The sequence below is a fragment of the Ranitomeya imitator genome, chromosome 4 (genome assembly GCF_032444005.1).
Source record: "Ranitomeya imitator isolate aRanImi1 chromosome 4, aRanImi1.pri, whole genome shotgun sequence".
NCBI lineage: Eukaryota > Metazoa > Chordata > Amphibia > Anura > Dendrobatidae > Ranitomeya > Ranitomeya imitator.
The window spans coordinates 307,596,726-307,623,787 of record NC_091285.1 but is presented as its reverse complement, the minus strand read 5'-3'; the positions used below and the strand labels follow the sequence as shown (position 1 = coordinate 307,623,787).

General features: G+C 44.8%; 1 protein-coding gene across 4 annotated transcripts in view; it reads right to left on the bottom strand.

Annotated features, from left to right (window-relative positions):
• The window catches only part of MDFIC (MyoD family inhibitor domain containing), a 198,338-nt gene that overhangs the window by 115,037 nt on the left and 56,239 nt on the right, over positions 1-27,062 (bottom strand). Inside the window, exon 2 of one of the 4 annotated variants that reach the window (XM_069764834.1) lies at positions 26,659-26,722. The exons of the other annotated variants lie outside the window; for them this stretch is intronic. Coding sequence (XP_069620935.1) covers positions 26,659-26,695 — 37 coding nt within the window. The 5' untranslated portion in view covers positions 26,696-26,722. The remainder of the gene's footprint in view (positions 1-26,658; positions 26,723-27,062) is intronic. 4 annotated transcript variants of the gene reach the window in all.

Here is a 27,062-nt window from a genome sequence, read left to right as displayed (position 1 = left end):
ATCCCTGTGCCGAATCAGTGCTGACTGCACTCTCCCCCCCTTTGGGCAAACAAAGACATCTGGACAAAGTGCAAGAGCAGTTCTACGTAGGAGAGTGAATCCAGCGCTGATTGGCCGCTGGGATTGTGGGACATGACAATGTCACACAATCCCTTAAGAGAGCCAGTGGCTACTCCACTGGAACGGCGCAGGCACAGGAGGAAAGTATAGCTGTTATATTATGGGGAGGAAACAATGATTCAGAAGTGGTTGTCTGAGTAGTGGATAAACCCTTTAAATCATCATAATGAACTACTTCTGAGTGATAATCTAAAACATTCAAAATACTAATTTAAAAAAATATACATTTTTGCTATGTTTTAACCTCTTAGTGACGGAGCCAAATTTTTGAAATGTGGTAATAACTCTGCAACGCTTCAACAAATCCCAGTGATTTTGAGATTGTTTTTTCATGACACGTTATACTTTATGGTAATGGTAAATTTAGATCAATATGTTTTGTGTTTATTTAGAAAAAATATCAAAAATTTGAGAAAAATGTTAAAAAATTAGCAATTTTCAAAGTTTGAATGATTATCCCTTTAATCCAGATGGTCATACCACAGCAAACCATTAATAAATAACATTTCCCACATGTTGGCTTTACATCAGCACCATTTGTAAAATGTTCTTTTATTTTGTTAGCATTTTAGGAGGTTTAAAAATGTAGCAGCAAATTTTCATTTTTTCAAGGAAATTTACAACATTTATTTTTTTAGGGAACTATCCATGTTTGAATTGACTTTAGGGGTCTCATATATTGGGAAACCCCCAAACATGATACCATTTTTAAAACAGCAACCCCTGACATATTGAAAACTGCTGTCAGGTAGTTTATTAACCCTTCGGGTGCTTTACAGGAATTAATGCAAAGTGGTATGACAGACTCTAAGGCTACTTGGTACTTGGTCGCAAATTGCCATCGCAAACATCAGGACCACACAGTCATGATCTGAGGACACCAATTGGGATAAAGAGGGAGCCCCCACACTCTGTTAACCATTTATAATGATGTAGTCACTACTGACAGCAGCATCTAAGGGATTAAACAGATATGTACGGTGCCAACACTGATCGTGGCTGATACAGCAAGTTGGCAGCTATAGTGTACAACCGACAGCTGCGGGATTGTCACCTGTATGAGGAGGCTATTCTCTTATATCTCAGGTCAGTTAAAAGACGTATTGATGGTCATTAAGGGGTTAAAATGATCAATTGTAGTTAGTGAGGACCAAATAAATATATTTTGACAAGCCCTGTAGAGATGGGCAAATCCGAACAGTAAAGTTTGGCATCCATACCGAACACCTACTGTTCGGGCACGGACATCGGACTTGCATTTCACCAGGAAGTTCGTGTTACTGACTGTTCGGATTTGGCTGCCCGAACACCGAATGTTTGTCACGCTGTCACATGCATGACAGCACAGCAAACACCGCTTCTGATCGCGGGTGAAATCATCCCCGCTGGTCAGAGAGCTGCGGTTCCCACGCTCAGCTGTGATTGGAGGTACAAAGTTTACCTCCGGTCACTAGTGTCAGTGGACGTGACTATTGCTCCCATCGTCTGCCGCCTGCTGCCGCTAATAAAAGCGAGAGCAGGACCAGCTGATGGGAGTGTTTATTAGCCAACTCCTGCACTGTAAACAAATAATTAAAAATACATGGGAACCCACTCTGTTTTTTTAACCAGCCAGGCAAAACTGACAGATGGGGGCTGCAACTCTCAGCTTCAGCAAGTCTGGTTACCAAGAATAGAGGAGTCCCCATGACGTATTTTTTAATTAATTGAAATAATTTTTCAATTTTTTCAGTTTCCGTGCGGGCGCCGCACACCTCAAATCGCCGCATGTGGACATATCCGCATAGAACGCATGTACCTGCGTACCCAATGTTAAATATAGGTTCACAGGGAAACGTAAGACGCAGCTTCACAGAGGAAGCAAGGAGGAAATACGCTGCCATCCGCAGCGCACAGCAATGCAAGCCTGAAACCAGCCTTAGATGCCCCAATTCGGGCTCTTTGCCTGGCTCTTCCCACTTGCCCAATGTCACCTGACAATGCAAAGGTCACATCAACCCCACAAATATTAACCCCACTTGCCACTGCGACAGGGCAAGACACTTCTTTATACTTATAGAAAAATCTAGACTTATTAAACATGAGAATGACCGCTAACATTTGAAGATCCCCTTAAAATAAGATGTTTATTAAATCACCCACAGAAAATAACACTTGTGTTACATTTGCTATGACTTTCAAATACTTTTCATACTCGTCAGGCATTTCAGTTCACAATATGGGAGAGTTGTAATTGCTCTAGTTAGGGAATATATCAGGAAATTTGTAAGCCATTTTCTTGTACACAAGCCTTTTTATAGTGGTATGTAAAAGTTTGAAGATTAAATGATCTCTAAAAGGCCTAAAGATAAAAATGACACATTTCCTTTGAGAGAAAAAAAAATAATGTGTAAATCTATATACATAATTGTCTATGGGTCACTTCCGTCTTTCTGCCTGTCTATCTTTCTGTCACGACCAATCAGCGACGGGCATAGTCCGGCGGAAAAATGGCCGCTCCTCACTCCCCACAGTCACTGCCAGGCGCCAGCTCCATACTCCCCTACAGTCACCGCTCACACAGGGTTAATGTCGGCGGTAACGGACACCGCGTTATGCCGCGGGTAACGCACTCCGTTACCGATGCTATTAACCCTGCTTTTTACTAATCATGCTGCCTATGCGGCATCAATAGTAAAAAGATCTAATGTTAAAAATAATTAAAAAAAAAAAAAAATCATTATATACTCACCTTCCGCCGCCTTTCCCGGTCCTCGCGACGCTCCTGTAACCGCTGCATGTAAGCGGCAGGTTCCAGTGGCAAGGATGGTATGCGACAAGGACCTGCCATGACGTCACGATCATGTGACCGCTACCTCATCACAGCTCCTGCGCGAGAAGGACCTGCCATGACGTCACGGTCATGTGACCGCGACGTCATCACGGGTCCTGCGCTACCAACTCTGAGACCAGAAGCTGCTGAGTGCACCGCACACAGGCGACATGACTACAATGGCTCCCTCGGAAGGTGAGTATATGTTTATTTTTTATTTTTTAACCTGTGACATACGTGGCTGGGCAATATACTACGTAGTTGGGCAATATACTACGTGGCTGGGCAATATACTACATGGCTGGGCAATATATTACGTGGGCTGTGCAATATACTACGTGGACATGCATATTCTAGAATACCCGATGCGTTAGAATTGTTCCACCATCTAGTTAAATATAATTACCGTATATATTATAATATATGGCTTGTTTAGATGTTCTTTTGCATACTTCTGATGTAGAGTTTTCAAAAAGCTGGAAAATTTGCATCACCTGGCCTTTCCTAATGACGATAGTGAACAAGTCATAACACTAACAGGATAATTAAGGTCTGAAACCTTCATCACAGTTATCTGACCACACAAATCTCCAAGGGTGCCCAAAGGGTGCCCAAACTTTTGCATTGGCCCATTTTTATTTTTTGAAATTTTTAAAATGTAAAAAAAATGACATGTATTGCCTAAAATACAAAAGCAAATGTGTCATCTTTAACTTTAGGCCTTTTATCTTCAGCTTGTTTAACTGTTCACAATAAAAGTACCGTAATTCTGACCAGGGGTGCCCAAACTTTTTCTTGGCTATTGTATTATGCAAGACAGTATGTGTCAATTACTTCATATTACAGAAAATCAATATCAACTGACATCATTACTATAGTTTAGTACTGATTTTCAGAAAATGTTAGAGTCACAGTAGGTCCTGTAACTCTACATCTGTTGCATATTTTACCCTTTACAGTAATAAATCTTGTTTTCTCCACCATGTTTGACACTGCCAGGCATTGTTGAGAAATTCTTTTCTATAACAACAAAGGCTTTATGCTTAAAATGCTTGGCTTTTAATTGAGATCTGACTACATAGTGCAGCAATAAACAAGTTCATGAATAACCCCTTGTAGGGTTTACTGTAATTCTCACTATGCAAAAAAAAAAAAAAGTGTGGTCTGACGATGACTCACACAAGAAATTCAAAAAACATAAAATAGGCAAAAAATATCACAGATTACAGACTGTGGATAAACAGCACAACAAACTAAATGGCAAATACTGTAAAACAGACTAAGATTCAGCTACATTCACAGACAGGAGTCTTGTTTTATCGCCTCTAGAAAGCCATAAAAGGCAAGATGTTCAAGAAAGTCCAGTGCTGGAATAAGTACCCTAGCTTCTGTAGTAGGTAGAATCAGTTTTTTTTCTCTTTCTTGAAAGGTGTCTGGTCTTAAGTCTATTTAAACGGTTGTTTGGCAGTCTATTTTTTAGGGGGTCTAAACTGCAGTCAGTGTTATGGGGGTCTGATACAGGGTCTACATTTATTTATGGAGTTTGGGCTACGCTAAGCTGCAACACCCAGCATAGCAGTTATTAAATGCACCAAGTTGTTGTATAGAGCACTTTAAATAAAGGGGACACAGTAATGGGACCTCCAAACAGCTGATTTGTAGAGGTCCCTAGGGGAGGTGTCAGTGCTAAAGTGTATCTTATATATAATTACTGTCATGGTTCACACTGTGCTGCCAACACTATGTCACGGATCCCAGCGGTAAGTCACGGATCCCGGGGAGGATATCTTTATCGTCCCCACTACTCACACCAATTTGTCCCGAACCAGAGTTGTTTGATTGCCCCTGGTTCCCTCTAAAGGGGATTTATGTATATCCCACTTCCCAGTTCCGAGATGGAACTTGCAGCTCTCTGGCACCCCCCTTACCCTCAGGTCAGATTAGGTACTGCACCTAGGGTAATTAGTCGCCAGCTAGGCTGCCTGCTATGTACTGGCGACTGGCCACGCTACAGCGAGGGCGATATAACTACTCCCACACAGGCGGGAACAATAATCATCAACGCCTCTGGTCACTGCAGAGATGCCAGATTGCACAGGACAAGGTATGCCACCACCAGCTCCGATTGCACCAGAGGTTACCGGGCCCGGAGCCAACCCAAATCAGTAGCGTAGTTTACCTCAGAGGACACAGTTCGTATAGAGCAGAAGAGACAAGCCTAGTAAAATTATATATTTTACTCCTTAAAAGATAGGCAGTATTTAGAAAAATATTAAAAGATATTATAAAGGAGACAAATCATATGTATATACAATTGCAAATAAAAAAAAGGATTAACGGTGAAAATTGACTTGCGATTCTTTCATATCGCTCAATGGTACGCAGTGTGCTGGCTGGGGGAGGGGACCTTCCCCACTTATTCTCAGGTCAGATTGCATAGCCTGTCTTCAGCTGAATCCCCCGGCAAAAAGACACTGCTGGAAAGCGGTCTTACCAATCTTTTACGCATATCTTGCTGTGTGAACCTCACATAAGTACGAAACAATGCTCATGATGTTCCCCACGTCAGGGGCATTCTTTTAAGTGTAAATACAGAACCATTACATGAACTGCTTGAGGAGAAATCCGCACTTTGCACTCACTGCGCCTAGCTGCTTGCGCTTTCAGTTGGTGATAGGTCTACCGGTGGACATCTGAAATATGAAACTTGTGTATTTCTAGCCCAAATCGGTGCCACGATATATCAATATAATAGAACAAAAATCCCTGCCGTTTGAGAGGGACTTTAGCGGTTTCAGCTGGTACTAGATGAGAGAATCGTCTACTGCAGCTACAAGGGCCATAAACAATCTTTTGGGAGGAGGAAATTAGGGGTTTAGGATTCACACACACACATACCAGCAGGCAGAACAGCTAGAGAGGGGGGTCGGAGCCCGCAGCGTTTGTCTTGTACAGCTATGCAGATACTCAAACATGAAATATTCACATTATCGTGACAATTATATATAGTCCTTGTTGAGATTTAGAAACCCCAGATTCCCAAGAAGGTAGGGCCCTTTCCCCCTCTGTACCAGTTTGGTTACTTTATGTAAGTAATATAATCATTTTCATACATTCAGCTCCAAGGAATTAAAGTAGCTTTGAAAATAAATAATTCATTGGATGTGATGCCCACTGGTAAAGCTCATCTGTATTGGGTAAATTCTGTATAAATAAGAGTAATAGATGGCTTGAGCCTGCATAGTACATGTCACACCAGTAATGGCACTCATCTCTTATACAATGTCAAGTGCAATTATAGCAGATATATCAAGTAATAACGAACAGGACCCTTACCACAATAGACCTTAATATACAAGCAGCCAACCTTACATGACACAAGCTTCGTATTTACTGCTTCATCCCCCTCCAGATTAAATAATTAGCAAAAATACCATTCGGGAGAGGGTAGATGCTTTCCCATTAGGAAATCCTGTGGTAATGATGGTAATTACTTGTCTGCGTCGTATGTACTTCCTATAGTCATCTAAGTGCCATCACGGTTATGGGTTTTGTACTATGAAGGCACCAAGCCATTTACTATTTTCTGACTATGTATGCAGAATTTTCCTTATGCAGGTAACTAGTATTCCCGCTTTTTCTATTCTTCTTTGTTTAATTTTCTGATATCATTTATGGTGTACTTTTATAATTAATAACCACGCTTGGCAGTTCAAACGCTAAAGTCGGCTACTTTGTAAATCTCTATATGCAGCTAGTTTACTACATGCAAAATATTATATTTTGCTGTCATTTTTGTTTTCTCATTGGCCAATGACCAGCTAATGCACCCTGCACAAAGACTTCTTTTTGGTGTTTTTGTATTCAGCAGTAGGATTATTAGAAACCAGCCGAAAAATGGTTTATGTAAAGCGCTGTAGAATTAATGGCAATATATAATAAAGTAAAAAAAAAAAAAAAAAAGACTCAAATATTCCAACAAAGTGATCTGTGAAAAGACATTCTCCTGGTGAAGGACTCCTGCCTTCAGGGAATAGGCTGGCATAAACCAATGTTCTTGGTCTCCTTTAAAGTTTTGGGAGCTGGGGTACATCACAGTGTCATCTACATGGCTGCCAAGACCCAAGGCCTAAAGCTGATGCTTTAGACAATGTTCTGCTGGCAGGCCTTGGATCTTGGCAGCCATGTAGATGCCTTTCTCCCACAGTGCATCCTCGTGCCATCTCTTTCCCAGGTACTGTACGCATCGAGAGTCCACATGAGCCCAAAGAAAAACGCTGGTCACTCAATGGTCCAGTTCTGAAAGTAGCATCCACTGTAGTAACTGATGGTGGTCAATATAGATTAGTATGAGCACACTGACCAGCCTGAAAGCTGAAATGCACTGACACCGTACTATCATAACAGGTATTCAAGGGGTGGTTGTATAAAAGAACATTATAACCTATTCATGGGATATCCCCATAGGAACTTCTGCTGATCACCAGAACGTCTGTGGGAATGATGGAAACAGCCTAGTGCAGCATTATTGGATTAGCCTTTATTTTTATAATAGCAAGAGATAATTAAGAAAGGTCCATTAAAAATGTGATTTTAGGATTTATGTATTAGTAAAACACTGATGAGTAAAAGTGAAGCGAACCACAGTATGTGTGTTAGGTGTGGCTCCAGTAATGTATTGCTCTCTTGCTAAATAATAAGTGTGTCAAAGGAGACTTGGCATATTGTTGCAAAATATCTGTATTTTAGATTTGTTTTTGCTGCTTTGCTACCAAAAAAAGAAACAGAAAAGGAAAGAAAATGCTTGTTGTCTCTGCTGTGAGGGACTCGAAGGCTGCAAACTCTCAGCATAACACTTCAGAGAAGACTTATTCTAAATACCTGGGGGCATTAGCAAACTGAGCAAATATATTTTCTAGGATCAGATTAATCAACTAAATTGTTCCAAAAGACACTTTCCTGTGTTTAACACAAGCTGCATTTGTTTAGATGGAATGAGTCACATAGAAGGTATGATAATTAATATCTGTTGTAAATAGGTTCCTCCAGACATAAGGAGAATCATATGGACATTGCTTTGATTAAAAGTCTTTCGGATGTAAATTCGGTTTCACTAGAAAACAGCCTGCAAAACACCAAACATAAAACTCTCCAAAATGTTTTTGTGGATTTTATTCTGCGTCGTAAAATTTCAACCAGAGACCAACAACAAATATAATTCGTGCACCCTGAAGGGAACGTGTTTTTATAGGATTACAAAGCACATGATGCTAGCAATAGTGGTCAACTTTGTAGTATTTTAATAATTGCCAGCCTCCGGGTAGAACAGTCAAGACTGATTTCTGTCTGCAAGTCAAAGAGCAACTTTATACAAATCATACAAATAACTCAATATTAAAAATTCACTGCTCTAATGCTGTATGTGTGAACTTCTCCTAAGATATGTACGGTATTTAGAGATTCCCATCTTGGAGAACTTCTGGTTACCGCATCCTAGCCACATACTAAGAACTGATCCAACTAGAACAGGCAAAAAAGAGATCTAAGCTATTCCACATAAAGAAGAGCCGTGATCCACCATTCATATAGAGATGATAGAATGTATCCTATTCTCTATAACTGCATCAAAATGGATGCCAATAATACAATCCACATTTTTCAAGCAAAGAAAATATTTTGCATTTGAATGATTTTTAAGAAAAACAAGTGATAACCATCCCCTCTGGTATAGTATTATTTTTTGTATTACTTCCCTGAAGAAGCGACCCATTCAGGAAGATATAGACCTCATGTGATATTGATCAAATCTCAGATGGTCTTAAACCAATGTGTTAGAAACCCATCCTGTCAACCAGGTACCTTACGAACATATCATCCTGTGCTTGAATAATAATCAGAATGGTCTTACCTCAGTAAGAAGGAATTCATCTTCCCTAGCGAAGATATTCCTTCTTCACCACCAGTCTCACAGGAAAAGGGACAATTTAACTCATCCATTGATTCCTCCATTTATAGATTTAATACAGAGTTGCCGTTTAGTCACTCCAAAAGCGGATCGACTGAATATTTAACCAACTCAACTATTAGTTGAATCTACCAGTATTAGGATTTCAATCTCGAAATACATACTGGGTATAATCTCTGCATCGACTTAATTGCAATAAGTTAATTTTCCGATTTCAAATGGGAGGATATACAGGTTTTGAAATATTTTTACCAGATCAAGAATAACTGTCTGTTATACAACACCATTTATTAAGAGTATAGATTGGGATATTGATGGTTTATCAGTCCCATACCAGCAAGGCCAACTCACATCTCCATTAGAAAGGCAGACCGGTATAGTGTAGCTCCACTTGGCACAAATCAAGTTCATGTTATCACACCATACCTGGAGGGTAGATTTGGGGCAATTGGTGGTTTACCTGTTTTTATCTTCCTGTAACGGTCTTCAGAGTGCCTTGGGGATACACCGCATCATTCCAGGCAGTGTTCCCCTTCTGGAGTGCCCTCAGGGATATTTCTTCCCCAGGGAAACACAGCACCATACCAGGCAGTGTTTCCCTGTCCGAAGATGCTGTACCAGCTTTGGTCCCTGATAATATACCGGGCCATACCAGGCCATGCTACCCTCGCCGGAAGGTTAGCGTTTCCCCATATCGGCCAGTCCACCTCACACCTCCTTTAGGAGGGCAGAACTGTATAGTGCAGCTCGACTTAGCACAATCAAGTTCATTTTATAACTCTATACCAAGAGAGCAAATTGGGGTATTTAGAGTTGAATCACTTAAGTGTCCAGAAGACCATTTTGAGACTCCAATTAGGAGACTTAACTAGGCTTATGGTGGTTTTATTCAGCTTGGTGTGGCACCCCTAGGGGTATTTGCCACAAAAATAGTTACTGACACTAAACACAAATATTAAAGGGAACCTGTCACCCCGTTTTTTGAGATTGAGCTATAAATACTGTTAAATAGGGCCTGCGCTGTGTGTTCCTATAGTGTATGTAGTGTACCCCGATTCCCTATGTATGCTGAGAAATAACTTACCAAAGTCGCCGTTTTCGCCTGTCAATCAGGCTGGTCAGGTCGGGAGGGCGTGGTGACATCGGTGGTTCTTCCTCAGCTTTACGTTGGTGGCGTAGTGGCGTAGTGGTGAACAAGCAGCGCGCGATCTGCGCTGTAATCCCTTGCATCGGTGGGGGCGGCCATCTTCCTGGGGCCGCGCGTGCGCAGATCGAGTGCTCTGCTGCACGGGGCTTCAGGAAAATGGCCGCGGGATGCCGCGCGTGCGCATTAGAGATCGCGGCGGCCATTTTCCCAAAGCCGAGATGCAAACTCGGCTTTGGGAAAATGGCCGCCGCGATCTCTAATGCGCACGCGCGGCATCCCGCGGCCATTTTCCTGAAGCCCCGTGCAGCAGAGCACTCGATCTGCGCACGCGCGGCCCCAGGAAGATGGCCGCCCCCACCGACGAAAGGGATGACAGCGCAGATCGCGCGCTGTGTCTTCACCACTACGCCACTACGCCACCAACGTAAAGCTGAGGAAGAACCAGCGATGTCACCACGCCCTCCCGACCTGACCAGCCTGATTGACAGGCGAAAACGGCGACTTTGGTAAGTTATTTCTCAGCATACATAGGGAATCGGGGTACACTACATACACTATAGGAACACACAGCACAGGCCCTATTTAACAGTATTTATAGCTCAATCTCAAAAAACGGGGTGACAGGTTCCCTTTAAGATAGCAAAACTGCACTACCACCTCCGGCCAGAAGGGGGAGCTCCAGAGACTCCCCTTAACCCATTCTGGTCTGAGAGAAGAAATGGCAGTTGGGCTAAGGAGCTGATAGAAATTCAGTTGTATGACCTCTCACTAACAGCCCTATGACAGTTTCCAGGCCCAAATCACCGGCCTGAGGAGAAGAGGGACGATACCCCTTACACTGTGCATTGCCTGAGGCCACAGCACCGGGTCAAGCCACCTGTGACATCCCCCTCAAGAGACAGACCCCATTGGTCCGGTGCTGGGTATCCCGGTCTCCTGGGCGTCACAATTGGCGTCACGAACAGGATCTAGCCAGCCCGTATACCGGATATTGTGTGCCGTGATTGGAGCCCAAAACTGTGAAAACTTGGATGAAAAATCTTGAAAATTGACTTTATTAAAGAAAAATCCATTCCCCATTGAAAACTATTGAAAGTGACTTTTCCCCATTGGTTATAATGGAGTAAAGATGGCCGCCATCCCCTGAGGTAATCACCTCATAACCGTTAGGCACGAGACTGTTAATTGAGCTACGCCATCACCTGAGCCCCAGTCTAACTGAAAAACTTCAGAATCCACCATTACAGAGCGCGCGGCCGGCAGGAGCAGCAGGGGGCGTGTCATTGTGGGCGGCACCAAGCTGAGCGCTCTGACATCAGAGCAAGGGGGAAAATCGATCCTGCTGCACAGCGGAACGAATCTACACTATCCCGACGGAAGCGGAGGAACGGAAGGGTCCGGATTAACTAAGGGGGCACAGTATGTCGCAGCACGGAGACGCCGCAGCATCCGGCGACGCTAATGCAGCTGAAAGACAGAGTGTCGATAGAGAGTCCGGTAGCGCAGCGGTGCAAGGAGTGGCGCCCATCATGCCGGTGCTGATGCCATATACCCCGGGTGGCCCATGGCTTCCAATGTATGAAGGTGAGCCTAATACCCTTGACGATTTCAGAGAAAAGATGCTGGCCCATTTTGACATGTTCCCCGTGGGTGAAGTTCAGCGTGTTAGTCTCCTGATGATGCAGTTAAGTGGCCATGCTAAGCGAGAAGTCACAGCATGGGCAGCTGATCTAAAAGGCACTGTTGAACGTATATTTGCTGGATTAAAAGCTACATTTGAAACCACTGCCAGCAGCAAAGCTAAAGTACGATTCTTTAATTGCAAACAAAAAGCTAATGAGGGCGTGAGAGACTTTGCCTTAAACCTGCAGGAAGCCCTTAAATCACTTACACTGGCTGAACCCATTTTTAATACCGGAGCGGATAAACTGCTAAGAGATCAATTTATTGAGGGACTCTACACCCCTTCTCACCGGGGGCATGTGAGCATGCTTGTTTTTAAGAACCCTGAATTGACATTTGCCCAATTAAAGGAGAGCGTTATACGTCTCCAGCTGGCAGAGGCACCTCGGGATCAGGAGCCTGCGCAACTCATGGCAGAGGCTCCTCAACAACATGGAGTACCAGTGACATCAGCTATGTCCGGGGCCATTGCTAAGCCCCTGGGGCCCAGTACTAATGAGGCTCTTCAACAAAAGCTTGACTCTTTAACTGATGTTGTTGCTTCAATGGCTAAAACCATGCAGGAGATGAGAGGACCCAAGATGGAGTTGGCAAACCGTAGAGAAGATGTTCCATGGATGAGACCCCGGAGATACCCGACATGGAGAGGACGACCCCGCCACCGCTACCAACCGGATGGACAGCCCATTTGCCGCCGTTGCCAGCAGCCAGGCCACTTTGCACGAGATTGTGATTTAAACGGGAATCCCCTGTGAATGCGGGCCGCTTCGCAGGAATGAACTTTCAAGGCCCAACACCCTGGCACGACAGGTACATCGGAGGACGACCCATTATCCCTATCGTGCTGGACGGAATTCCCCTCAACGCTTTGCTGGACACAGGTTCCCAGATTTCATCTATACCGTATATCCTTTATAAGAGGTACTGGGCTGATGCAGATATTGATAAAGGGCCCTCTGATGTTGAACTAGATATATGGGCCAGTAATGGTAAGTTGATACCGAAACTAGGATTCAGGGAGATGACCATAAAGATTGGTAAAGTAGAATTGAAGAAACAGGGTATAATTGTTGTTGATGTTGACCGGCGGAACTGTGAACCAACTGTATTGATAGGAATGAATGTGTTAGAGAACTGCTTTTCCGAAGTAATTTCTGTCTTACAGCAAATTGCTGAAACTGCCCAATCCTGCCAGCAGAGAGTTCTCCGGAGGGAAATAAAAGTATTGATGTTAAGGCAACAGGTAGAAGTTGCAGGTGGAGAAATCGGCAGTGTGAGGGTAAGTGATCCAACGTCTATTGTAATCCCACCAAAAACAGAAATGCTGGTATGGTGTAGAGCAGCCATTGGTACTAAGGGACGAGATTATCAAGCCTTAATAGAACCAGTGTACACCGACAGCAGGCCCACTATACTCACAGCACGAGGGATAGTCGAGGTACACCGGGGACGAGTGCCGGTACGACTTTTGAACTGTGGAGAGGAAGAGGTCACTTTGCCAAGGTATGCTACAATGGCAAAGCTATATACTGTTGACAACAATGCCATCACAACCATTGAGCCCTTAGAACCAACCTGTCAGGTGGAAGGCAATGGCTCAGATGGAGAAATGGAGGATTGGTGCCAACAGCTACACGTGGGCATAAATTCAACACCTACCCATCAAAAACAAGGGGTGTATAGGCTAGTGACGGAATATGAACAAGTCTTCAGTAAACACCCATTGGACTTCGGACGGATAGAAGGGGTAGAACACACAATCCCCACAGGTGACCATCCCCCAATAAAAGAAAGATATAGACCCATACCGCCCGCTCACTATCAATGTGCAAAAGATATGCTGAGGGAAATGAAACAGGCCGGGGTAATAAGACAGCTGTAGCCCCTGGACGGCCCCTCTAGTGATTGTCAAAAAAAAAGATGGAACTATGAGAATGTGCGTAGACTACCGGCAGATTAATAACATCACCCATAAAGACGCCTACCCCTTGCCTAGGATAGAAGAGTCCTTGACTGCTTTGAAATCTGCTAATTATTTTTCCACCTTAGACTTAACAAGCGTGTATTGGCAAGTTCCTGTGGCTGAGAGAGATAAGGAAAAGACGGCATTCACCACACCAATGGGTCTAAGTGAATTTAACCGCATGCCGTTCGGACTCTGCAATGCATCCGGTACCTTCCAGCGGCTGATGGAATGCTGCCTCGGACACAAGAACTTCGAGACCGTCCTCCTGTACCTAGATGATGTGATCGTCTACTCAAAGACTTACGAACAACACTTAAAAGACTTGGCAGAAGTGTTCGAAGCCTTATCCAGGTATGGCATGAAAATCAAGCCATCCAAATGTCACCTTCTCAAGCCAAAGGTACAGTACCTGGGACACATCGTGAGTTCGGAGGGAGTAGCACCGGATCCCGAGAAAATAACCGCCATAAGGGATTGGCCGAGACCTACCAGCGCAAAAGAAGTGAGGCAATTCCTGGGATTGGTGGGTTACTATCGCAGATTTATAAAAGGATTTACCAAGTTGGCAGCACCCTTGCAAGACGCCTTGGTAGGGCAGACGAAGAAACCTTCAAACCGAAACCCTCCTTTCCAGTGGAACGACGAAAGGGAAGACTCCTTTGAACAACTAAAGAAGGCACTAACCGGAGAAGAGGTTCTGGCATACCCAGATTACCATCAACCTTTCATCCTCTACACCGATGCCAGTAATGTGGGACTAGGAGCGGTGCTGTCACAAAAGCAAGAAGGTCGGTAGAAAGCTCCGGCCTACTGAAAGAAATCCAGAAAATTATAGCTCCTTCAAATTGGAACTACTGGCAGTAGTTTGGGCTGTGACGGAACGTTTCAAACACTATCTGGCCGCTGCAGAATTTATTGTCTATACTGACAACAATCCGTTGACCCACCTGGACACAGCCAAATTAGGTGCGTTAGAACAGCGATGGATAGCCCGGTTATCTAATTACAACTTCAAGATCAAGTATCGAGCAGCTCGCAAGAATGGAAATGCCGATGCCCTATCCCGGATGCCACACTTGAGAGATGTAGAAGAAGAAACGGGGGAGCTTGAAGAAATTGAACTACCAGCCTTCCATCATCCCAAGGCAAAACATCATCAGTCAAGTACCTATCAGAAACAACAAGAGGTGAATTTTAATCCGTTAGCACACCATAGATGGGCTGACACCCAAGACAGCAATCCGGCTGTGAAGTTGGTGAAGGAACTGTTAACTGAGCAAAGTGCATATCCCGATGAGGATGCCCCAGAAGAGACGCATCAACTCTGGAAAGAGAGAGGCAAAATGTTCCTGTATCAAGGGAAGCTCTGTAGAAGGTACACAATCCGAAAACACATGAATTGGTTTGGCAGATTATCGTGCCTAAACAAGATGTCAAGATGGTCCTCGAAGCTTACCATAATGGTGCTGGTCACTTTGGTTGGAAAAAGTTAGAAGTACTTCTAAGAGAAAGATTTTATTGGGTCGGGATGAGAAAATCAATCGAACAGTGGTGCAGAAATTGTGGCCCGTGCAACCTCAGAAGAAACGATCAAAAGAACCAAAGAGCACCACTGCAGCCCATAATCACCAAACAACCACATGAACTTGTAGCCATAGACCACGTGAAGTTAATACCAAGCCGGTCCGGCTATGTCTATGCCTTGACCATCGTGGACCATTATTCACGCTTCTTGGTAGTAGTACCCGTAAAAGATCGGACAGCAAAAACAGCAGCCAAAGCGTTCCAAACGTACTTTTGTAGACCCCATGGATATCCGGAACAGGTTCTCACCGACCAAGGTACAGCCTTTGAATCAGAGATCTTCAGAGAATTCTGTAATATGTATGGTTGCAAAAAGATCCGGACGACGGCCTATCATCCACAAACAAACGGCTTATGCGAGAAGATGAACCATATTGTAATAGACCTACTAAAGACTTTACCTGAGACAGAAAGGAATCAATGGCCAGAGAAATTGCCTGACTTGGTGGATCTGTATAATCATGTCCCGGTGAGCTCCACCAACTGCACCCCAGCTTACCTTATGCGTGCAAGACCCGGCCAATTACCAATCGATCTAGAAATGGGAATTCTGAAAGCAGACGCAGAAGTTCAAGACTCCAATTGGGATATCATACGGCAAAAGCAGTATCGCCAAGTGCAAGAGAGTGTGGAAAGAAGCCTTCAGGAAACTAGAGAAAGACAAGAGCGAACTTTCAACCAGAATGCTCTAGCGACCCCATTAAGACCGGGTGACCAAGTGCTCAAGAGAAATCGTCGAACCAATAAACTAGACAATCAGTGGGAAGCCGTACCCTACACAGTTTTACCAACAAGAATGGATAATCCTAAAATGTGTCTCATTAGCAAAAACGGAGGCTTAACATCTGTACTAGTGTCAAGAGACAATCTTAAATTGTGTCCGGAAGCATTGAAAGAGCCAGAAGTTGTCCAGCCAGAACCAGAAGTTATTCAACCCATACTGGTCCAACCAGTAAAGGAAAAAGAAGAGGAAATGTATAACACCTGTATAGGAGACTTTCCCAAAACCCTACTAACATACCATGGTGCAGTAGTGGTTCCCATGGTGGCCTTTTACCCAACACCGAACCCAATACCAGAAGTCCCAAGACAGGAAGAGGCTGACCCCGTACTACAGGAGGTTCCAGGCCAGGAAGAACAGATTCCTGATCAGAGTAATCTCATTCACGGTGGACTTGCCAACTCCATAGTCATGGAATTATCTTTAGCAGAGCGGGCAGATACTACATCCGCAGTAGACAGTAGTACACCACATGAAGAGATACCGCTATTACGTAGATCACAGCGTAGTACCCAGGGCCAATTACCGGCCAGGTATGCAGATTACCAACTATAAAGCTCATAATGTGAATTGTATATATGTTATGCCATATATAGTTAAACAGAAAATGTAGTATAGTCATTGTTATCAGCCTGCAACGTTTAAGCCCAGTACCTACAGAGACTTGTCTGTATGAACATCTTGCATATTCTTGAACTTGTTATCAGCCCGGAGGCACTAAATCAAAGCTCCGGAAAGACTGCTTTTTGAACTTTGCTTTTTGCTCTTTTTGAACTTTCTTTAGACTTTCTATTGAGTACCTTCAAGGGTAGAACTGTATTAATGGACGCTATTTGAAGTGACTTTTTACAGAACTCTATTTTTGTTTCCTTGAGTGGTTTTTGTAACTTTTCATTTTTAAGACTCTGTACATATTAATTGTTATTTCAAAATGTTATCGTCCCACAGTCCCGGAGTACTGTTCTTAACTAAGGGGGAATGTGGCACCCCTAGGGGTATTTGCCACATTAATAGTTACTGACACTAAACACAAATATTAAGATAGCAAAACTGCACTACCACCTCCGGCCAGAAGGGGGAGCTCCAGAGACTCCCCTTAATCCATTCTGGTCTGAGAGAAGAAATGGCAGTTGGGCTAAGGAGCTGATAGTGAGAGGTCATACAGCTGAATTTCTAACAGCCCTATGACGGTTTCCAGGCCCAAATCACCGGCCTGAGAAGAAGAGGGACAGAGAAAAGGGACATTGTGAGAACCGGGTAGCATTAATCACTACCCAGAACAGGCGCAAAGACGGATACCGGATCCGTGGCTATATTCATTATATATAATACAGCAACCGGAAAAACGTGAGGTGATATCAGCTTCACTAGGGCCGGACGCAGCAACAGTCACAGAGTTCAGCGGTACTCCCGGAGGGGGTAAGCCGATAAAAGGACTCGGGTTGCCCGTCGAACTAGGACCCAGAGGGGACAGATTGGGCCGGCAGCCAGTTCACATACAGCAGCAGGGCCACACAGAAATTGCGCACAATAAGAGGCGAAGACCCCGGCAGGGTCAAAGTAACTCAGAGTTCCCATACAGACTCCGGTGACAGGACTGGTTGTAAATCCTTTTATGGTAAAGTAAACTGGTTAAACGTTTCAGTGCCTCAGTCTTTCATTTGGACAATAGCCATCTATCCAGGATCGGGATCGTCACCGCTGGGAGAACCTGCTGCTGATCAAGTAAGTGCCTGTCCCCTCACGATACCCCTTACACTGTGCATTGCCTGAGGCCACAGCACCGGGTCAAGCCACCTGTGACATCCCCCTCAAGAGACAGACCCCATTGGTCCGGTGCTGGGTATCCCGGTCTCCTGGGCGTCACATTGGCATGACCTCTCATCTCTCACACTATCTTACCCACTGCTCCAGGTCATGATGAGGTTTCTGTTTCTAGCCAGCGCCATATTCTGTGCCTCTGCCCTCTGCATGCTTCCTGGCTGTGTGTATAGGGGGGGGTGGCACCTGAACTCTCTGGCCCTTATAGGAATCAGGAGCACCTGTCTAATCTGTTCCTGACCAATTACCAAGAGGCCTCCAGTATTTAGTGCAGCTCCACCCTGCGGACTGGGCCTGTGCAATGTGTTAGCTCAGTTTGTGTTTAGCTTCTGAGTTTGCCAGGCCTCGCTCTGTGTTACTCCCTGTCTGGAGGCTTTTCACCTTGCCTTGATCTTGGTGTCCGCCCTCCAGGAGGCAGAATATCCTGGTCCCTGTGTCTTTGTCCTTGTGTCATGCCTGTACTTAGTCTTATCTTGGTCTCCTTGTCTGTGGCTTCCTTCCCTGCTGTGTCTTTCCTTGTGTTCTCAGTCTGCTTTTGTTCCGCACTCTTGCGGCTCTGCCTGCTCTGTAGCTTTGTGGCTTTACCTCTGCTCCGCACTCCTGCAGTTCTGCTCTGCTGCTGCAGTAATCTCTTGCTGCAGCTCCTCTCCACATTCCTTGCGGCTCTGCTCTGCTTAGCTTCTGCGGCTGCAGTAATCTCTTGCTGCAGCTCCTCTCCACATTCCTTGTGGCTCTGCTCTGCTTAGCTTCTGCGGCTGCAGTAATCTCTTGCTGCAGCTCCTCTCCACATTCCTTGTGGCTCTGCTCTGCTTAGCTTCTGCAGTAATCTCTTGCTGCAGCTCCTCTCCACATTCCTTGTGGCTGTGTTCTGCTTAGCTTCTGCGGCTGCAGTAATCCCTTGCTGCAGCTCCTCTCCGCATTCCTTGCGGTTCTGCTCTGCTTACCCTCTGTTGCTACGCTATCTCTTGCTGCTCTTCCGCTCCTATCTGCAGCCTTGCACTTCTCTTCCTGTGTGAACAGGTCCCAACCTGTTCCTTCATTCTCCTTTCCTTCTGGCTTGTTTCCTTTCCTGCACCTCCTGTGTGAACAGGTTCCTACCTGTTGATTCATACTACATATCCATACCTGCACCTCCTGTGTGAACAGGTCCCTACCTGTTCCTTCATACACCGTTCCTGCCAGTCCTGTGTTCCTGCAGTGTTCCTGCCAGTCCTATGTTCCTGCCGTGTTCCTGCCAGCCCTGTGTTCTCTGCCGTGTTCCTGCCAGCCCTGTGTTCTCTGCCGTGTTCCTGCCAGCCCTGTGTTCTCTGCCGTGTCTCTGACAGCCCTGTGTTCTCTGCCGTGTCTCTGACAGCCCTGTGTCTCAGCCGTGCCAGCCCACTTCGTCTGAATCTCATCCGTGCTCATCTGCTAGTCCTGCCTGATGCCCGCACCAATCATAGTGTTCCTGTCTCCCAAGTGGGATCAGCACCCACATCCAGACCTCACCCTGGAGTAGCACCTGGCAGCTGACTGCTGCACAAGACTGACCTCACCATCAGAGGCTCCAGTGAAAACCCAGGCAGCTGTCAAAGTCAAGCCCCTTCCAGGGTAGTCTGGCTTGTGGCACAGTGGGGCCACAACCCCCCAAGCTCACGCCCACCAGTCAGGGCGTGGACTTGACAACTTCTACTGGATTTGTTGAGTTTAGCCATGTCCAAGCTACAGATCCCATTAGAAGGATAATCTGGAATCCATTTAGATGCCAATAAGTCCAAGTTATTACTCCAGCCACTTAGATTATCTGGACTTACCATTATTTCATTTAACTTATCACAACTGTGACCAATTCAAGCAAGAAGGATAACTGGGATCTGATGTTTAATGCAAACCAGTTACCATAAATATGCTATCCAAGTATAAGGGATGTACTTGAAATCTGATTAATTCATCAGCTACCCCAGGACTGAATTTTAAATTAGGCCCCTCTTGTTTTTTAGTAGAATCACCACAGACTGACGGCATCCACACAGAAGCCATCCTTACCAATATCAGTAGTATCAGTGATCTATCTATCAGTGATCAGTAGTGAAGCTTTGAGACAGTAGTGAAAACAGACCTATAAGTCCCAAGTCCGCTGGCTAAACAGGCAAAAGCCACAGCCTCCAAAAGTTGTACATACCACTGAAAATCATTATTTCACCAAAGGCCCAATCAAGTCATGTCGTCCGGCAGAGACAGCCAAAGAAAATCCTAGACCTAAGGTGACAGTTTTTTCCACAACAATGAAGCCGTTTGAAAACCTTCAGGGAAGCCAAACGTGAGAAATGAGGTGGAATGTCAACAATGACACAAGGCTAGACTTGATGTAGCCGGCCAACACCAGACATGAGGTGGCATGGCACACAACACGAGGCCATATCCCAAGCGACCAGCAACAAACATGACATGAGGCACTGCCTGAGTCGGCAGCCCCCACACACAAGACCTGAGGCCAGACATGAGTCGACAAGCCCAATTAACAAGACCTGAAAGAAGTCATGAGTCGGCAGGCCCAACTCACAAGATATGAGGCCAAACATTACTTCTATACCATGAAAGATCTTTATACAAATTATTAAACAGCATGTATGTAAGTATTTGGATAAGAATAGAGTAATTAACCAGAACCAGTATGGATTTGTAGCAAACAAGTCATGCCAGACTAATCTAATTTCCTTCTATGATGGAATTCGAAAAGAAATGAAAAAGGAGTATCCATGAACCACCAATAAAGTTAAGAAAGATCATTTATTGAAATAATTCATAATAAAAATTCTTAACTTTAGATACAAAATGACTCCACAAAGGACCCACATTTGGGGCAGTGCTGGTGGGCTCAACTAATCCTCCCTCACCATGGGTAAGCAACACTTCATTTAACAAATCTTCCTTTGTCTCACCCTGTGTTTATAGCCCCTTGGCCAGCTTCACATTCTATGACTCATTGAGACTGGATGCCTTAAAGGGACACTGTCACCTGAATTTGGAGGGAACAATCTTCAGCCATGGAGGCGGGGTTTTTGGGTGTTTGATTCACCCTTTCCTTACCCTCTGGCTGCATGCTGGCTGCAATATTGGATTGAAGTTCATTCTCTGTCCTCTATAGTACACGCCTGCGCAAGGCAAGATTACCTTGTGTAGGCATCTACTACGGAGGACAGAGAATGAACTTCAATCCAATATTGCAGCCAGCATGCAGCCAGCGGGTAAGGAAAGGGTGAATCAAACACCCAAAAACCCCGCCTCCGTGGCTGAAGATTGTTCCCTCCAAATTCAGGTGACAGTGTCCCTTTAAGGTACCTGTTATGACCTGGTGGTCAGGACAATAATGGACCTGGTGGTTAAAGGGCACCTGTCACCCCGAAAATCGCGGGTGAGCTAAGCCCACCGGCATCAGGGGCTTATCTGCAGCATTCTGTAATGCTGTAGATAAGCCCCCGATGTTACCTGAAAAAGGAGAAAAAGACGTTATATTATACTCACCCAGGGGCGGTCCCGCTGCTGGTCTGGTCAGATTGGCGTCTCCGGTCCGCTGCGGTGCCTCCCATCTTCTTTCCATGACGTCCTCTTCTGATCTTCAGCCACGGCTCCGGCGCAGGCGTACTTTGCTCTGCCCTGTTGAGGGCAGACAAAGTACTGCAGTGCGCAGGCGCCGGGCCTCTGACCTTTCGGGCGCCTGCGCACTGCAGTACTATCCTCTGCCCTCAAGAGGGCAGAGCAAAGTACGCCTGCGCCGGAGCCGTGGCTGAAGATCAGAAGAGGACGTCATGGAAAGAAGATAGGAGGCGCCACAGCGGACCGGAGACGCCCATCTGACCAGACCAGCAGCGGGACCGCCCCTGGGTGAGTATAATATAACGTCTTTTTCTCCTTTTTCAGGTAACATCGGGGGCTTATCTACAGCATTACAGAATGCTGCAGATAAGCCCCTGATGCCGGTGGGCTTACCTCACCCGCGATTTTCGGGGTGACAGGTTCCCTTTAAGAGCACACGGAATGACCTGATAGTTACTGACAATAAAGGACGAGCTCGGGGACGTGGGAACTCTGCTGACCGCAATCCCTAATCCTATCAAACACACTAGAAATAGCCGTGGATTGCGCCTAACGCTCCCTATGCAACTCGGCACAGCCTAAGAAACTAGCTAGCCCTGAAGATAGAAAAATAAAGCCTACCTTGCCTCAGAGAAATTCCCCAAAGGAAAAGGCAGCCCCCCACATATAATGACTGAGTAAGATGAAAATACAAACACAGAGATTAAATAGATTTAGCAAAGTGAGACCCGACTTACTGAACAGACCGAGGATAGGAAAGTTACTTTGCGATCAGCACAAAAACCTACAAAAAGACCACGCAGAGGGCGCAAAAAGACCCTCCGCACCAACTCACGGTGCGGAGGCGCTCCCTCTGCGTCCCAGAGCTTCCAGCAAGCAAGAAAACAACAAAATAGCAAGCTGGACAGAAAAATAGCAAACAAAAGAAATACAAGCTGGAACTTAGCTTCTACTGGGAAGACAGGTCACAAGAACGATCCAGGAGTGAATTAAACCAATACTGGAACATTGACAGGTGGCGTGGAGCAAAGATCTAAGTGGAGTTAAATAGAGCAGCAGCTAACGAATTAATCTCGTCACCTGTGGAAGGAAACTCAGAAACACCCACCAGAGGAAGTCCATGGACAGAACCAGCCGAAGTACCATTTATGACCACAGGAGGGAGCCCGACAACAGAATTCACAACAGGTACCGTCACACTGAACGATATCGCTAGCGATCCGTGACGTTGCAGCGTCCTGGCTAGCGATATCGTTCAGTTTGACACGCAGCAGCGATCTGGATCCTGCTGTGCCATCGTTGGTCGGAGCAGAAAGTCCAGCACTTTATTTCATCGCTGGACTCCCGCAGTCAGCACTGAATCGGCGTGTGTGACGCAGATTCAGCGATGTCTTCACTGGTAACCAGGGTAAACATCAGGTTACTAAGCGCAGGGCCGCGCTTAGTAACCCAATGGTTACCAGTGTAAACGTAAAAAAAACCAAAACACTACATACTTACATTCCGGTGTCTGTCCCCCGGCGCTGTGCTTTCCTGCACTGGCTGTGAGCGCCGGCCAGCCGTAAAGCAGAGCGGTGACGTCACCGCTCTGCTTTACGGCTGGCCGGTGCTGACACTGCAGGAAGCAGAGCGCCGAAGGACAGACACCGGAATGCAAGTATGTAGTGTTTGTTTTTTTACGTTTACGCTGGTAGCAAGGGTAAACATCGGGGTACTAAGCGCAGCCCTGCGCTTAGTAACCCGATGTTTACCCTGGTTACCAGGGGACCGGCATCGTTGGTCACTGGAGAGCTGTGACAGCTCTCCAGCGACCACACAGCGACGCTGCAGCGATCGGGATCATTGTCTAGATCGCTGCAGCGTCGCTTAATGTGACGGTACCTTTATTTTGCACAAGGTATGCTGGTTTATGCATAGGATTATTGTGTAGCTCCCCATCTTCTTTCCTCCTGAGTGGACTAATTTTGTATCTAATGGAAATAATTTTTATCATTAATTATTTCAATAAATGATCTATGTTAGCTTTATTGTTGGTTCATGGTTACTCTATTTTTTGCCTTTCTGTTCTAATGATCATGTTTTGACGTACTCCACAGTCTGATCTTCTACCACTTATGTACTAAAGGGGGATGATAAAGTCCCATTCCTTAACTATGATTTTGTGCTATATGAATTTTTTCTTATTGATATGATGGAATCACTGACTGGCTGGATCAGGGAAATGAGGTAGATATAGTATACCTTGACTTCAACAGAGCATTTGATAGAGTATCTCATACTATCCTTATTGAAAAAAATGACCAAGTATGGGATTGACAAGGCTACGGTTAGGTGGATTCATAACTGTACTGTGATCGTACTCAGAGTGGTAATAAATGGTTACACATCCAATTGGAAGAGTGTTTCAATTGGGAAACCACAAGGCTCTGTCCTGGCCCCAGTGTTCCAACATTTTATCAATGTTATAGATAAGGGAACTGAAGGTAAACTAATCAAATTTGCAGAAAATGCAAAGTTAGGAGGGATAGCTAAAACTAGAGAAGGCAGAGAAAGGATTCAGAAGCATCTAATAAGCTTGAACAGTGGGTTGCGACTAATAGAATGGCATTTAACAGGGAGAAATGCAAGATTCTACATCTAGGCAAGAAAACCGAAAATTACATCTACAGAATGGGAGGAATAAAACTAAGCAACAGCACATGTGAAAAAGACTTTGGTATATTAATAGATCACAAACTGCACATGAATCAACAATGTGCTCCAGCAACAAAAAAGCAAACAGTTATAGAATGTATTAAGAGAAGCAGTCTAGATCACGTGAAATAATTATTCCACTTTATTCCTCCTTGGTCATATTTTACAAAGACATTGAAAAACTGGAGCAAGTTCAGAAAAAAGCTACCAGGATGATGAGCGGACTGCAAAGTATGTTCTACGAGGAACAGGACCTTGGAATGTTTAGCTTGCAAAAAAAATAGGCTAAGAGGGTTGTCACAGTGTAGAGGGATCATTCTTATTCTCATTTGCACATGGAAACATGAAACGCAATGGAATGAAACTAAAAAGGGAGAAAATACAGATTAGATATTAGAAGAAAACTTCTTGACAGTGATTAATGAGTGGAACAGGCTGCCACAAGAGGTGGCGAGTTCTCCTTCAAAGAAAGTCTTCAAACAGGGTCTGGTCAGACATATGTCTGAGATAGTTTAGTGAAGCCTGCATTGAGCAGGGGGTTGGACATGACGACCTTGAAGGTCCCTACCAACTGTAACACTCTATAGTTCTTAGGGTACCGTCACATTTTGCGACGCAGCGATATAGACAACGATGCCGATCGCTGCAGCGTCGCTGTTTAGGTCGTTGTGTGGTCGCTGGAGAGCTGTCACACAGACAGCTCTCCAGCGACCAACGATGCCGAAGTCCCCGGGTAACCAGGGTAAACATTGGGTTACGAAGCGCAGGGCCGCGCTTAGTAACCCGATGTTTACCCTGGTTACCATTGTATAAGTTAAAAAAAACAAACAGTACATACTTACATTCCGATGTCTGTCACGTCCCCCGGCGTCAGCTTCCCTGCACTGTACGGCCGGCCGGTGCTGACACAGTGCAGGGAAGCTGACGCCGGGGGACATGACAGACATCGGAATGTAAGTATGTACTGTTTTTTTTTTTTTTTACTTTTACAATGGTAACCAGGGTAAACATCGGGTTACTAAGCGCGGCCCTGCGCTTAGTAACCCGATATTTACCCTGGTTACCAGTGAACACATCGCTGGATCGGCGTCACACACGCCGATCCAGCGAAGACAGCGGGTGATCAACGACCAAAAAAAAGGTCCTGATCATTCCCAGCGACCAACGATCTCCCAGCAGGGGCCTGATCGTTGGTCGCTGTCACGCATAACGATTTAGTTAACGATATCGTTGCTATGCCACAAAAAGCAACGCTATCGTTAACGAAATTGTTATGTGTGAAGGTACCTTTAGAGGAGACATGTTCCAAAAACAAGATATGACACCAAACATGAGGTGGCAGACTCAACACCCAAGGTATGAGGCAATAGGCTCAACATACAAGCATTGAAGCCAGACATGAAGCCAAGGTGGCACATGACACTACTAAGAATCGAACACAGGATCTGTTGACAGGACAGACTCTAAAAATCAACTAAGTCACAGTAACTAAACAAGACACGCCAGACTACACATGCCCAGGCTGCAAGCCACACGCGCCCAATCATGCGAGAATCACTAGGCCTCAGGGCTAATGAAACACAAAGCCCTGGGCCAGACATCAAACATAGGTAGATACTGAAGCATTAAATGCAGATTCTCCCAGACTGATGTTAGCATTTGAGCACCCAACTGGGCCCCTGAACTCACTTCCATTCTTACTAAAGGATGCGAAAGAACACCCCATGGTGTTCCATGATTCACTTATGCTCCAGCGGTGTGGTAAAGGCTCCTACATCCAAAGGACAGGAAACCATATAAAGTAAGTACACTAGCCTCATCAGATTTTAAAGATCTAGTTAATAAGATATGTGGTCTATATTGTAAAGTCTCATGACAGATCTGATTTGCGAGGTTTTTCCACATGGTAAAAAATAAACGTTGAAAATTAAGCAGATGAGCAGTATTTACAATCTAGCCAGGTCACATTTTGGCACACTATAAAAACTCATTAATATTTGTATTATTGAAAATGTCTCGTACTAGAGACTTCTAAAACAGACAGCTCTGATTCAACTTTTTGTCTTTGTCTTTAGACAATGATAAATAAAGTGCACACCTGTTATTAGCAAATCCTGTCAACTGACTGCTACACTCCTCAAATATATATAGGACTGCCTTAGGTGTCTTATGTAGGATCAAAAATGTCTAAGATGTTTGATCTATATGGAATATGACACCTAACATTAAAACAGCGAGCAGATTTAAAACTGGTATAACACAGCACCAGGAACATGGAGTAGCTCTTATGTGCTCCATGTCATTGTTTACAGCCATAAATAACACCAAAGTTGAAGTCCATCCATGGCAGGCCTGAACAAATCTTACTTGTGATGAGGAGCTACAAATGAAACTGCCTGAGGTGGTCAATAACACTAAACTCAATGTGCAAACAAAAATGTAATAAAAATCCAGTTCACGTACAAGCATTCTGGTAACCAGTATCATGAATGTCACCAGACCATCCTACCTTGTAAGATGTGAACAGAACTTTTAGGTATGGGCATTTTCACTTTCTGTAACTTCTCTTGACCCTTTAAAAAAAAAAATAAAAAAAATAACACACACACTGTGAAGATAGGTACAAAAAGAGTATAAATGTCAAAAAGCTGGCACAATCCAGGAACTACAGATTTTTGGGAAAATTGTTGAGAAATTCTGGAAAATTTGTCTCTAATATTTTCATTTTGGAAATCCTAGCTAGTTTACAATGATAACATTGCAGGGTCTTATTCAGTTTTTTTTAATGCCATGCTGACATTGGACGAAACAGTACGTCTTAATTTACAGGGTCTGATGCAATGTGACATACCAGTACCTCCTAGTGATTATGCGGGAACCAGGGGGATCACCCCAAGAGTTCAGCTTAGGCTA